A 15,418-nucleotide genomic window follows, 5' to 3' on the forward strand; every position below is an offset into this window, starting at 1 on the left:
TCCTAGTGCCACAGAAACAGACCTACTACCAATAAGATCAATGATGAGCATAATATTCAGAAAAGTAATAGGTAAGGATGTCTACCGTCTGTTGAAATTTAAATATATCATCAATCTATTTTTTATATTAAGTAAAAATCAATTAATAAGTTATAAAAACAATGTAATAGTGCTCTTTACCATTAAGTTTTACCAGAAGATAAGTTTCCATGTACATTTTTCTGAGCTAATACTGAAGATCACTCTCATGTGAAATTACATGGTAAAATAGATGATAAACACTACTACTACAGATTCTTAAAGGTATAGATGCATTCCCTCATTATCTGAGATGAAAAGAGTACAGATGAATGGATGAAAAAATGAATGACGTGCATGATCACAAAAGGAGATTTAATGAATGTTCTGGATTTCTGAGTAAACATGAATAGAAAGCTCACAATGAAAATCACCTTAGTGCTCCAGAGAACTAGGTAACAGGTTATGCAATATTTCTTAACTTGATGTTAGTCATCTCTTTGCTTAACAAACTCTTATTCTTACTGTTTAGTGAGCTATACCTACTCAGCTTTTGAATTATTGAACTGATTCAGGTTACTTGCTTTAGTTTTACACTTTGTTTTGTCTTAAATCTTATCAGTTTCTTGTTGACAATTACTTCCAAATAATTGACAATTATTTCCAAACCTAACTTTATTTAACCTAGAATTACTAGTGAATTATAGTCATTAAAATTATTGTCAGTTAAATTTTTGTTTATAACTCTGCCTTTCGGTACATCAGCACTCACTACCCATTTACCATATTTACTTTGATCTACCCAAGTTATTTTTTAACTTGAGGATCAATTTTTTACCTTGAATATTAATGCCAGAAACTGACAGAAGTGAGCATAGTTCGAAGGAGCCAGTGCCAGTCAAGATGCCTGGGAAAAGGATTTGGGTTCTCCTGCTACTGCAGCTGAGTTGTTACTTTAGCTCTGGAAGCTGTGGGAAAGTACTGGTGTGGCCGATGGAATACAGCCACTGGATAAATATGAAGGTGATACTGGATGAACTCATCTTGAGGGGTCACGAAATAACTGTTTTGAGACCGTCATCTGCTATTTTCGTTGATAGCAATGAACCATCCAGCATCAAATTTGAAACTTTCCCTTCATCTTCAAATACTGATGAAATGATCACTGTTTTCAGAGAATTTGTGGAAAAGTGGACATATGAATTGCCAAGAACAACATGTTTGGCATATTCGCCAGTAATGGATAATATGGTTGTGAAACTTTCTGATGCTTGGTTCAACATTTGTAGAGAAGCAGCTTTGAATAAGGAACTGATGGCAAGGCTACGAAAAGCAGGATTTGATGTTGTGATTGCAGATGCCGTCGGCCCTGGTGGGGAGCTTCTGGCTGAGCTCTTGGAGATTCCTTTGGTGTACACTCTCCGCTTCTATCCCGGCTACACAACGGAGAAGTATAGTGGAGGCCTTCTGGTCCCTCCTTCTTATGTGCCTGTCATTCTGTCAGGATTGAGTGGTCAGATGAAGTTCATGGAGAGGGTAGAAAACTTCATTTGCATGCTGTATTTTGACTTTTGGTTTGAGACATATGACTCAAAGAAATGGAGTAAGTTTTACAGTGAAGTTTTAGGTAAGTCATAGTTCATCATTAGTAGAAAACACTCATAACTCTTCTGAAAGTTGAGGGAGGTATTCTAACACATATGTGAAATAAGATAAATTTGTCTTTTGTAGTTGGAACAGTTAAATGAAATGAAAGATTGTATACGAGATTCCTGAATATGGAAAGGCTTCCATTATAGAGTCAGAGAGAAGACAATGGATGATTTCTTATATATGAAACTCTAGGAGTTCATCCAGCGTGAAATACTTAATCCATGGTGAAAATTGTCCATTTTCCTTTATCATCAAAATCACTAATTGCATCCCTAAGACACTGATGGATGGCAATATGTAGACTGAGGAGATTCCTTTAGTACTCTACCTATGGAGGCAGGAGATAGGTACTTGTTGCCCTTGATCAATATCTGTATTTAAATTAAAATACTTTATCTGTGTTCTCTTTCTTTCTTTTTCTATTTGCTTGTCCCAAGGTTTAAACTTGGGCTGGGAATATGACCTAGTGGCAAGCGTGTTTGACTCGTATACATGAAGCCCTGGGTTCAATTCCCCAGCACCACATATATAGAAAACAGCCAGAAGTGGCGCTGTGGCTCAAGTGGCAGAGTGCTAGCCTTGAGCAAAAACAAGTCAGGACAGTGCTCAGGCCCTGAGTCCAAGGCTCAGGACTGGCAAAAACAAAACAAAACAAAAACAAACAAACAAACAAACAAGGTTTAAACTTACAGACATCCAGGGTGTTTAGCTTACTTGCTTTGTGCTGGTACTATACTACTTGAAGCATATTTCTACCAAGGTTAGCTTTAAACTTAAGTCCTGCAATTCTCAGAATCATGAGTCGCTAGCCTTACACAATGAGCCACTGCTGCCCACTGTTTTGGATTATCTAAAATTTTCCCTTGCTCCTAAGACATACACTGATTCATAGCAGATTCAACATACCTTGTTACTTTTTCAATCGACTGTTTCATAGAGGTAAAATCTAGTATAGTGGGAAGGTACATATGATTATTCACTATCTTAACTAACATATTTCTGCATTTAATAAATATTAGCCATTAACACCCCCAGTATTTCCGAAATTTTTCCCAGTGATATTACCAAATGTGGCTTTAAAATAAACACTTTCAAGCAACAGTTTTTTTATGTAGAAAACTATAATGAGAAGTTCAGAAAAAATGCTTTTTGTGAATATGATAGAATTATTAATTCTGTAGAAGGAATATTTATTTAAAGGATAAAGAGAAAAAAATCATAGTTAATTATAAAATCACCTGTTCTTATTTTTAATCATTTTAAAATTTTTATTTATTTATTGCCAAAGTGATGTACAGAGTCGGTAAAGTTCCATATGTAAGGCGATGAATACATTCCTTTTCCAACTTGTGACCTCCTCCCTCATTTTCTCCAGCCTTCCCACCTCCCAGTTTCCTCCTCTGTCCCCATGAGTTGTACAGTTGGGTTTACAGAATATAGTTTTGTAAGTATTGCCCTCACATTGGTTTGTCTTTTATCTTTTGTCTCTCCATTTTGATATTCCCCTTCCCTTCCCTAGTTCCAATAAACATGCTTATTCATTACCCATAGTACCAAAATCCATAATAGTGATATCAGGAGTAAAACTCTGTGGAAGAAAGACTGAAGAAAATGACATAATTTCACATGGTATGTTGAAAATAATGACAATGGTAAACCACTAATTTCCATAGTGTGGTGTTCATTTCACTTAGCATCGTTTTATGTGTTCAGATATATGTAACTATTGAGCTATTGTGATCTTCTGCTAGGACTATCCAAGATGTGTACTAATTATTCACAATGAGGGAATAATTTGGGGTCTGGCTTACTTCAGTTAGTATGATTTTTTCTAATCCTTTCCTTTCCTTACGAATGGGGCAGTGTCATTCTTTCTGATATAGGCATAGAATTCCATTGTGCACATGTACCACATGTTCTTGATCCACTCATCTACTGAGGGGCATCGGGGTTGATTCCATAGTTTAGTGATGACAAATTGTGCTACAATGAATGTAGTTGTGCTGATGGTTTTAGTGTGGTCTTGCTTGTAAACTTTTGGTTAAATGTTCAAAAATGGGGCTGCTGGGTCATGGGTGAGCTCTATGATTAGCCTTCTGAGGAATCTCCATACAGATTTGTAGAATGGTTGAACACATTTACACTCCCATCAACAATGTAGTACAGTTTGCTTTTGGCCACATCCCCTCCAGCATCTGTTGCTATAAGTTTTCTTGATAATGGACGTTCCATCTCTCAGCTAGAGATGTGGCTAAGTGGCAGAGCACCTACCTAGCAAGCACAAGTCCCTGAGTTCAAACCAAATTTACTGCAAAAAATAAGTAAATAAATGGTGTTTTCCTTCAGATAATGGACATTCTTACTGGGGTAAGGTGCGATCTCAGTGTTGTTTTGACTTTCATTACTTTTATGGCCAGTGATATTCCCCATGTGTCTCTTGGCCATTCTCATTTCCTCTTCAGAGAAGTCTCTTTTTAGGTCTTTAGCACATTTACTAAGGAGGCAGTTGTTTCTTTGAGGATTTGTTTTGGAGGAATTTAATTTTTTATGTTCTATGTGTATTTTAGATATGAGGCCTTTGTCTGTTGTATGGCCAGTGAAGATCTTCTCCCAATCTGCAGGCTTTCTATTTATCTTGCTAGCTATGTCCTTTGCCGTACTAAAGCTCTGCAGTTTGATGCAATTCCATTTGTCCAAACTTTCTTTGATTTGTTGTGCTTCTGGGCCATTACTCAAAAAGTTTCAACCTGTGCAAAGGAGCCCAAGTGTTTCTTCTATTTCTACCCGTGCTGTTTTCAAGATATCGGATTTACCTCGAATTCTTTGATCCCTTTGGAATTAATTCTGGTGCAGGGTGATATATATGGCTCTAGCTTGTTAGTTAAAGGTGTTTAACCAATTGTGCCAGCACCATTTGTGGAGAGAGCTGACATACTTATCTTCCTCCTGATTTTAAAGGAATGCCTTTAACTTTCACCATGAAGTACAATGCTAGCTGTAATACAGTTACTTATTTTAATCATTATTCATGACTACTAATATAAGAAGCTACCATCGAAATGTTTCTTATCAGTTTGTCTTTCATACACAAATATACAAACACTATACATGTACCTACATAATTCATTACCCACCAATAAAATTATGCACATAAATTTCATCTCTTAGATTTATTGATGTACCAACAAAAACATTTAGTATCCATTAAGTACAAATTATAGCAATCCTCTAGGAAAAACACCTATTATTAGAAAAGAGTATGTTGTGTCCTTATGTATTCTTTACTTTTAATACTCTCCAATCAGGACGCCCCACTACCTTATTGGAGACAATGAGTAGAGCAGACATCTGGCTCATTCGTTCCTACTGGGACTTGGAATTCTCTCGCCCTACTTTACCAAATTTTGACTTTGTTGGAGGACTCCACTGCAAACCTGCAAAACCCTTGCCTAAGGTAAATATGTTCCTTTTTGTCTCTGTTATTTGATTTCCTTTGCAATGCATATGGTTCTGCAACACACAATCCTAGTCCTTGATAGTAAGATGACAGGTGAACAAAGCTCAGAAATCAGTTAAGGAATCAGAATAGAAAAAATCCATACACAAAATGCACAATGGAATTTTACGCCTCTATCAGAAAGAATGACATTGCTCCATTCGTCACGAAATGGAAGGACTCTATGGTCTCCCTCATAGGGAATAATTAGCACAGGTTTAGGCTAGTCACAGCAGAGGATCACAAGAGCCTAATAGCTATGCCCCTATGAATGCATGAGATAATGCTAAGTGAAATGACTTCCATGTTATGGAAACGATTGTTATATCACTGTTGTAATTCCTTTCCACATGCCATGTAAAACCATAGCTTCTATTGTTTATGATCCTCTTGTATCCCCTTCCTGTGTTTGTTCCTGCACTATCACTGTATCTTATTTGAGTACATTGGAAACTGTATATACCGGTATTAGAATTAGGAAAGTGGAAAGGGAATACCAAAATCGAGAGACACAGGATAATAAGACAAATGACTCCAAAAGCAATACTTGCAAAACTGCTTGGTGTAAACCAACTGAACAACTCATGGGGGGGAGAGGGAAAGGGGGAGAGGGAGGAGGAATGAGGGAGGAGGTAACAAACAGTACAAGAAATGTATCCAACGCCTAACATATGAAACTGTAACCACTCTGTACATCACTTTGACAATAAAGGAACAAAAAAAAAAGAAAGAAAAAAATATGGAGAAAAGCAATTAGAATAGTAAGAACAATATACAAGGCCTACAATTTCTCCTTAATAGGAAAAAGTTGTTAGAGAAATCACTTGGAAACCAGATGGAAATATTTGGAAAATGTGTAGCATAATGATGTCAATATGCTTCATACTATTTCCTGTGCTCTTACTAGTTGCTGGAAAGACCTAAGTGACTCCATCTTAAAAATCTAATCTTGTTCCCACCTAAATCAGGAGGTTACACAGAAAGCCTGCACAAAACATTATTTGAGAAAAACTGATGAATGTCTCAAACGGAGGATGTATGTGTTAGATATAAACAGAGATGGAAGTTTAACTTTAGGAATGCGGTTTACCCTTCTGCTAACAAGGTTTAACTATAGCCCTCTGCTAACAGAGTTAACTATGGCCTCTGCTAACAAAGTTAACTACAGATAAGATTAGCCTATTTCCCTCTGCTTGCTTAGTGTGATGTATTGTTAATCAAACATATGTCGGACTGTGTGGAAGTTTCTCCAGACTGCTTAAGAGTTGTTTGTTTCATGATATAAAAAGCCTGCTACATTTTGACTCGGGGCCTCAGTGTGACCAGCTGCTGCTATGTTCGCGGAGGACCGAGCTAGCTCTCAATAAACGCCTCTTTGCTTCGCCTCTTTGTTTGCATCGGTCTTGGTCTCTGGTGGTCTTTTTGGGCATCCTGAACTCAAGCAAAACAGTTGCTAGTGGAAAATCTTGGCTTTTTTTTTTAATCCCATCGTTGTTCCTCTGATAATTTCTGATAATATTTGTTATTCTCTCCTTATATTGAAAAAACTTTGTTTTTGCCAGTCCTATGTAGGTTTTGTACTCAAGGCCTGGAATTATTCCTGAGTTTCTGTGCTTAAGACTAGTGCTTATCTCTTCTGCCACAGCTCTACTTAGAGCTTTGTGGTGCTTAGTTGGAGATGAAAGTCTCACAGACTTTTCTGCCCAGGCAGGCTTTGAAATAGGATCCTCAGATCTCAACCTCCTCAGTAGCTACCGTTATAGGCAAGCACCATCAGCACATTGCTACTTCGATATAACCAAACTTTCAGTCATGCTTGCTTAACTATTATTTGTATGTGTTGTTGTCTGTGTGCATGTGAGAGATGATGTACACTTTTTCTTCACAGGAAATGGAAGATTTTGTGCAAAGCTCTGGGGACAATGGTGTGGTGGTGTTTTCTTTGGGGTCCATGGTTGAAAACCTAACAGAAGATACAGCCAATGCAATTGCATCAGCACTGGCACAAATTCCACAGAAGGTGAGATGTAGTACCTCAGCAGTGGTCTCCACTGTATGGGACATAAACTCTGTACGTATGTGACTATACTAGTTTCCTGTTACAATAACTCCAAGTTATCTTAAGAAAATAAAAGTACAAATATGCATGGAAAGTGCTGAAATAGCATGGAATCTTGGATTTTTAAATTGACAATGAATGCAACATGAATTTTGTCATCAGGAAGAAACACAGAAGTCACAAGGTGAATTGTTATTATCATAATATTGCTAGCAAGACTTCACAGAATGTATCAAATTTCATCCAGTGATTGCAAGAATACTAAGCCCATCAATACACTGGACATGCTTCAGAAAGGAGGTAAACTACACTTAATAAGTGGAGTCATACAATAGCATTTGACATGCAGTTTAGTGTAGATTGATATATTATATAGTTTAGTGTTCCCAAGTAATCCTTTCCTCCAATTTTGAAATGGACCCATGAGGAGGTTATTCAGAGAAAGCAAAGGGGAGGTTTGTCTCTCCTTCCATGTATTTATTCAGCTTCGTTCATTAAGAGAAAAAATAAAACCAACCTGTCCTACTGGACTGACCCTAATTCATATCTGAAACCAGATCTCTACAGTTCTTGTGAATGTGTGCATAGTCGCCTGAAAAATAAAGGTAGCATCATTACAACTTAGTTTCATTTCTGCAACCCCATGGCTTATGAACTACATGCCAGATCTATATTCTACATGCAGTGATTTTTCCCAGAGTAGTGATAATTAATGGGTTAAGATGTCAGTATCCTGAATTTTATGTTCAAAATTTCCTAGACTTCACAACTAATAATTCATAATGTAAAACTGGTTTCATGTAATTATTAAAAAGAATTCCTTTGGGCTGGGGATATAGCCTAGTGGCAAGAGTGCCTGCCTCGGATACACGAGGCCCTAGGTTCGATTCCCCAGCACCACATATACAGAAAACGGCCAGAAGCGGCGCTGTGGCTCAAGTGGCAGAGTGCTAGCCTTGAGCGGGAAGAAGCCAGGGACAGTGCTCAGGCCCTGAGTCCAAGGCCCAGGACTGGCCAAAAAAAAAAAAAAAAAAAAAAAGAATTCCTTTATCATAAAGGGTTGTTTACAAAGATGTGACCAGGTTTGTCAAAATATAGTTACAACAATAACATTTGTTTGTGTGCTGGTCCTGAGGAAGAAGCTGTAGCTTTAACATGCAGCACTACAGTGTGAATTGTTGATGTGAGTGTTACTAGGAGGCCTCGGCAACCACCACAGGATTGGTTCTGAGGTCCATTTGTCTGTCTGTCCAGATAAATTTGCCCAGGTTGACCATGACTTCAAGAGTCTAAATGGTACTGCATAACCTATAGTTTTGTGAGGTAATTCATATTATGAATAGTATGGAAGTATTAGGTACTCACTCCATAATGCTGAGTATTGTAATATAATATCCCTCAATAAAATACTCTGGGGCTGGGAATATGGCCTAGTGGCGAGTGCTTGCCTCATATACATGAAGCCCTGGGTTGGATTCCCAAGCATCTCACATATAGAAAATGGCTAGAAGTGGCGCTGTGGCTCAAGTGGCAGAGTGCTAGCCTTGAGCAAAAAGAAGCCAGGGACAGTGCTCAGGCCGTGAGTTCAAGGCCCAGGCCCAGGCCCAGGTCCAAGGCGCATATATATATATATATATATATATATACTTTGTATTGTGAACTACATAAGACTAAGAAGTTGGACTGAATCTGGTTGGTCAACAGAACAGTATTTTTTCACAGACCTTCTCTCCAGGGCAAACTGTGAATATAAGCTGTTAGTCATGAATACGCAGTAAAAGCCAAACAAAACATGATGAACTAAAATAACACCCTTTGAAAAATGAGAATATTACCCGATTGTCACTTTATAAAGACTAATAACTAAAACTGGAAGATAAGAGCTAGTTTAGTAAATATTTATGTGTAAAGATGTAAATCTTACTAATTTGATACTTATCTTGCAACAGATCTATAATTTTGACCACGTAAAAATATCTTGAATACATTTATTTGTCATGTATTACATTAATGTGTCTAAGGACAGTAAAATCATGATTGTATTCAATCTTATTGAATAGAAAAACAAGATTGGGTAGTGGGGATAACCCTTTTCTCTCAGTCTTATAATTGTCCTCGAAATAACCCATCTTGTTGTCTTTTTCTTTTTCCATTCTATGAAAATAATTTAATTAAAGTGTGACATTTTGAAACTTAAAATTACAGTGTCTTTACCTCACAGATTCTTTGGAGATTTAATGGGAAGAAACCAGACAGCTTAGGAAAGAATACTCGGCTGTACAAGTGGCTCCCCCAGAATGACCTCCTTGGTAAGACAATGAAAAATCAAATACCAAAAGCATGAGTAGCTGTAGAAGTAGTTGATGACAATACAACAGGAAACACGTGGAGATTTGCTAGCAAAAACTCAAAAATGAAACCAAAATAATATGCTTATAGACCCATTCTATGTAAAATAAGCTCTAACAGTTTATGATCAGTGTATTATTTTTCAAAGTATATTTACCATGGACAAAGAATTTTGTATAATTATCTGAGGTCATCTATCTGTCCCTAATTTCAATCATTACATTAGTAGTTCTCCTAAAGTAGGGCGAGGATTTGCAATGCCACTGAAACAAATACTGTTGTCTTATTATGAATGAGTCTGAATTTTATGTGAGGATAAAAAGTCTTGTTTCTTAAGAGGAACTGGTTATACACTGTTTCCAGCATCCCTCTTTCATTTGGCTAATTCTCTATTTTTAAGTTTATAAGAGCATAATCTAAGGTGAACGTTTCTTTTGCTTCATGAATTGCTCTCTATTATCCATTCGGTGCTTTTGCTATCTCGACAACTGAAAGTGAAACATTTATTTTCAAAACTCAAATTTGCACAAAACCTAAGGCACATACGCTAAGATTTTTACTAATATCTCAAGTCAATTAGGTGCTACTTGAGGTGAGATAAGAAAGCCATTTAAAGTATTTTCATAGGTTCAATAATTATTTGGAAAAGTATGTTACTTTCACTGCCTCATAGTATACATTATCACCAAGAAGTTTAATGAACAATATTACTGAAATTCACCTAATCATAGGTCATCCAAAAACGAAAGCCTTCATCACTCACGGTGGAGCTAATGGTGTCTACGAGGCCATCCATCACGGGGTTCCCATGGTGGGCATTCCTTTGTTTGGGGAACAACATGATAACATTGCTCACATGGTGGCCAAAGGAGCAGCTGTGCAACTGGATATAAGAACACTATCAAGTAAAGACTTGCTCAGAGCACTGGAAACCGTCATTAACAACCCTCTGTGAGTGTAACCTTGAGTATGTATTTGTGGTGTGTGTGTGAGTGTGTGTTGTGTGTGTGTGTGTGGTTTTCTAGTCATTAAACCTAGAGAATTGTTCCTCATTGGTACATACCCACTCCTCTGGTAGTATAATTATGTTTAAGCATCTGAACCATCAGTTTAGAGTTGATTACTATTGAAAGACTTCATCATTAACCTATCATGTATGTAACAAATCACAATAGACATGTGTGTGTATGCGTGTGTGTGTGAGCCTGTGTGGGTGTGTGCGCATGTCAGTGTGTATGGTGCAACATGGTTGTGCTATACAGGTCAGGGTGGGTTTAAACTCATGAGCATCATCTTTTGTCATTTGGTATGCTGAGATTTCAGGGATGTATTTTCATTTCCAGCCGTAATAAGTTTTTATTTTCATGACAGATTTCAATGGACGAGAATTTTCAAACCATTGAGAATTCTATAACAGGGCAAAAATGGACTGAAAGGAATCACTTAGGATGGCAACACAATGACTGCAAGGAAGTTGAGGAAAGCAATGAATTGGGGGAAGATGAACATTCCCTCCATAAATGACACTCATTAATCCAGTTCAGTTATAACACTTTTTTGCAGCCTAAGATCTCACTAGTTACTGTTTATAAAATAAAGGTTTATAAAATAAATTCTCCACAAATACTATATGATGCTATAGGGAAAAAGATGAACACACCATCATTTCAGTTTCTGTTTTTTTATGGTTTCCTTAAAAAAAAAAGACTTCTACAATGGTCTATATTGTTGTTAAATAGTAAGATATCAAAGTTCTAATTGCTATTGCATTTTATGATGCCTAAATTATCTATGTGAATTCGTCAATTCTGTCAGTAGGACTTTTAAAGTTACCTGATTAACCCTATTAGAAAAATGTTGTGGATATTATGAGATCCTCAGAGATATGGTTATCTTAATGAGAAACATTATAATTTAAAAAATTAACCTCAAAAGTTACAAACCGCTGTTTAATAGCCATAATTTGCAATTCAAATTATGTCAGTATATGTAATAATTTCATTAATACTAGTATCAATTCACTCTTTTTTTTTGGCCAGTCCTGGGCCTTGGACTAGGGCCTGAGCACTGTCCCTGGCTTCTTCCCGCTCAAGGCTAGCACTCTGCCACTTGAGCCACAGCACCGCTTCTGGCCGTTTTCTGTATATGTGGTGCAGGGGAATCGAACCTAGGGCCTCGTGTATTCGAGGCAGGCACTCTTGCCACTAGGCTATATCCCCAGCCATAAATTCACTCTTAGGAGCAATATTCTGTATGTGTCTACTTTCACCTTGACTGCAAAATAAAGCATTATATTTTGGAATGTACATACAGTAATAAAATAGCAGGCACATTTAAAAGCAATTTTGCTTTGATGCTTTTTCAAGGCCCTGGGGTTTGAACTCGATGCTTGTTTAGCTCATTTAATTCCCCAGCTGGCTTTCTGCCCCTTGAGCTCTGACTCCCATCCTGCTTTTCGATGGATATTTTGAAGATGAAACCTAAGGACTTTTCTGTCCGGTCTACTTTGAGCTGTGCTTGTTATGCCCCCAACCTCCTGGGATAGACAAGATTACAGGCGGAAGCTATCAGCCTCTGGCTCTCACTTTGATTTTCAAATGGATATTGGACTCATAACAAGTATTTTGTGAGGCATATTTTCTCTTCCTTCCTATGAAAACCAATGTGTCTTTTATAGACTGATTGGATGTAAAAGTAACTATCTGAAATATTTTTTGGTTTAAATTTTGAATAGACACAATGTTGATACTGAAAATAGCAGTGGTCCCTTAATTAGAGAATGCATACTAAAGCTTATGGCATCACACATTTTGGTAGTTCTTAATGCATTTCACTCTGTTTATACCCACTACATTACAGAAGTATATTAAGTTCAGTATCCATTGGAAGGAAAAGGTAACTTATAGAATAACAGTAGATCAAGTAAGTGTTAGGGTCAAGAAATTAAAAGGAAGTCTGTGTTCCAGGGCTGATGCCTGAAATCCTAGCTACTCAAGAGGGTGGGATCTGAGGACTGAGGTTTGATGTCAGGACAAGCAGGAAAGTCCAAAACATACTTATGTCCAATTAACAAAAATCGAGCCAGAAGTAGAACCCTGGCTCGTGTGGTGAAACTCTTCCTTGGAGAAACTCTTATATTCAAGGATATTGCCAAGGCCTTGAACTCAAATTTCAGGACCAAATTTTAAACATAGAGACGCAGTAAACTTTTACTATTTTAAAATAATTAAGCACTGATAAAAGATCAATATATCTCAGAGTGTGTGTGTGGGGAACAACTTATGCACCAAATTGTCTGTCTGTCTCTAACTTAAGATGCAATTCTGAACTTTGAACAACATGTGTGTTAGTAATTGTTTACTGGATCAGTTAAGCTTTAGTTTTGGCTTTGAAACCTAATTGATTCTGCTGTCTGTTTTTTTATTAAATTTTGCTTTTAAAATGTCTTTCTAAATTGTTAAATCTAATGTCATTAAGAAGCTCCATCTTTAACATTAAGATGTTTATAAAAACAGTAGAGAAAATAATTTGTTTTTCCTGGGCACTGTCTCTGAGTTCTTCATCTCAAAGCTAGTGAGCTACCAGTTAAGAGAAAGAACCTCTTCCGGTTTTCTCATGGATATATGGAGATTTGAGTCTTATGGGCTTTCCTGCCCGGGCTTACTGTGAACCAAGATCCTCAGATCTCAGCCTCCTGAGTAACTTGGATTACAGGCATGAGCCACCAGTGCCCAGCTCTCTTCAACTTTTCTGGAACCAATTTTAACATTGACAGAAATCTTCTAACATATTTCTAGTTCATTCCATAATCAGATACTAATTTGTTTTTCCTTTAGCTATAAAAAGAACGCTATGTGGCTATCAACCATTCACCATGATCAGCCTATGAAGCCTCTGGACCGAGCTGTCTTCTGGATCGAATTTGTCATGCGCCACAAAGGAGCCAAGCACCTGAGGCCACTTGCCCATAACCTCACCTGGTACCAGTACCACTCTCTGGATGTCATTAGCTTCCTGCTGGCCTGTGTAGCCACCGTTACATTCCTTGTCATAAAATATTGCTTGCTTGCTTACCAAATGGTTGTTAAGAAGGGAAAGAAGACAAAGAGGGAGTAGAGCTTCCAACACCACACGGAATGGACCAAGAGCCTACGAAGCAAGACCATCCTAATGAATTAGAGCACAGTCAACATGAGAGAGATCTCCTTCACGGTTTACCAGACCTATACCTTCTGTATATTCCTGTGAATCTTACTCCCGATTAAACATGAAATAGTGTACAATCCTATTTTGAGAATTCCTCAAAAACTTTCACTTCCCTGGGTTATGTAGTTCTTATTACTGAATCAAGTAGGACCAGAGGTAATTTGAGGCTATTGATTTGAGTGAAGCATAAAACCCAAAGTTTTATTTTGCATAACTAAAAGAGAATATTTTAATAAAACATAATCAAATGGACTCTTTGTAAGTCTGTTCAAAACACAAAAGAGACGGATAGGTTAAAAGAGGTAACCAATATTATTCAGACTTCTGGAATACGGGAGACAATCGACAATAACTGAAGTTAACCTCTGTTGAGTCAAAGCCAACTGAGATTTTTCTCACACATAAAAAATGAGTAAGAGGAAGTGAGGAAAGGAAAATCAAAGGGGACTGCAGATCTATCTGAAGATAAATAACTACAAAAGAAGTGGAAAATTATTGATAATGCCATGCCTTTGGTGGAAGAGCTTCAGGTTGTCTGTTATACATTCTTGGTGTGTCATGTTCTCATGAGCAAAAAAATATTGTGGTCTCCTGAAATGACCAACACGTAACTTGGTGAAGTAGTAGATAGGACAAATCTGATCAGTTTTCTCAGGAATGTTGTTGCTATGTGTTTACTGGCATGGAATAATATGTAGTGCACATCCCTCTTGAAATTCAGGATGTGTGTGTGTGTGTGTGTGTGTGGTTTTTGTTGTTGTTTTGGAAGATCTGTAGAATCTCAAAGGCTTTCAGTTAATGTGGGCTACCAAGGAAAATCTCCATTGGTAAATGAAGGATTCTTTTCCTATAGCACCCTGAGTTCTCAAGTGAATATTTTGTGTCACTGAATGATCCCATATAATGCTGTAGCAAAAAAAAAAATGTGTGTTCCTTCCTTTAAAGAGACAGGTGAAACTCTTGAAGACAATTTCTGACTAGAGTGTAATGCTACATTTCCTTCCTCTTGAAACACAACATCCTGCTTCTTGTTTTATTTTCTTTCAACAATTACTCCTAGTTTCGAGTACTTACACTGAGTATCTGAGACCCTAAATTGTATTTGTACTAATTCATGATTTATAGCATATAGAACCAGTTGTAAAGCAATTTTAACGCTATAGAGAACATTTAAAATTGTAAAGGTTCTCCAAACCCACATTTAAGACTCTGCTGTCACAGTCTGAGCTAAGATCACAATTTGCAAAGCAAACTACAGGGAAGAAAGAAATCAATTGAAGAGCATTATTTCTGCCTGACAAAAGATAGGTTCAAATAATTACATGATGGAAAAGATGATTGCTTGTACATATGGAGAATATTTAACAGCTCTGTTATATGAATATAAAAACAGTTAGGCATCATTGTGGATGCTGGTGGCTCATGCCTGTAATCCTAGCCACTCAGGAGGCTGAGTCTGAAGATCCCATTTCAAAGCCAGGAGTGTGGTAAATGAAAGCAGTTGAACAGTAGCTTTGAGGAAAACTATTTTAGGGACATTGTCCAGGCCCTGAACTTAAGCCTCAGGACTGACAATAAATAAATAGTGGAGTCTGAGGGACAATGATGTTGACCATCTGTAATACCAGATCCGTAGG

General features: G+C 37.3%; 1 protein-coding gene across 1 annotated transcript; it reads left to right on the forward strand.

The window, feature by feature from the left end:
• The first annotated feature begins 915 nt into the window (after positions 1 to 915).
• LOC125364918 (UDP-glucuronosyltransferase 2B17-like) lies at positions 916 to 13,691 on the forward strand. Its single transcript, XM_048364694.1, has 6 exons — positions 916 to 1,645; positions 4,977 to 5,125; positions 7,056 to 7,187; positions 9,448 to 9,535; positions 10,307 to 10,526; positions 13,412 to 13,691. Exons 1-6 carry the CDS (start codon positions 922 to 924, stop codon positions 13,689 to 13,691), a joined length of 1,593 nt encoding a protein of 530 aa, XP_048220651.1. The 5' UTR covers positions 916 to 921.
• Positions 13,692 to 15,418: the final 1,727 nt, after the last annotated feature.

This window comes from Perognathus longimembris, chromosome 16 (genome assembly GCF_023159225.1).
Source record: "Perognathus longimembris pacificus isolate PPM17 chromosome 16, ASM2315922v1, whole genome shotgun sequence".
Taxonomy (NCBI): Eukaryota; Metazoa; Chordata; class Mammalia; order Rodentia; family Heteromyidae; genus Perognathus; species Perognathus longimembris.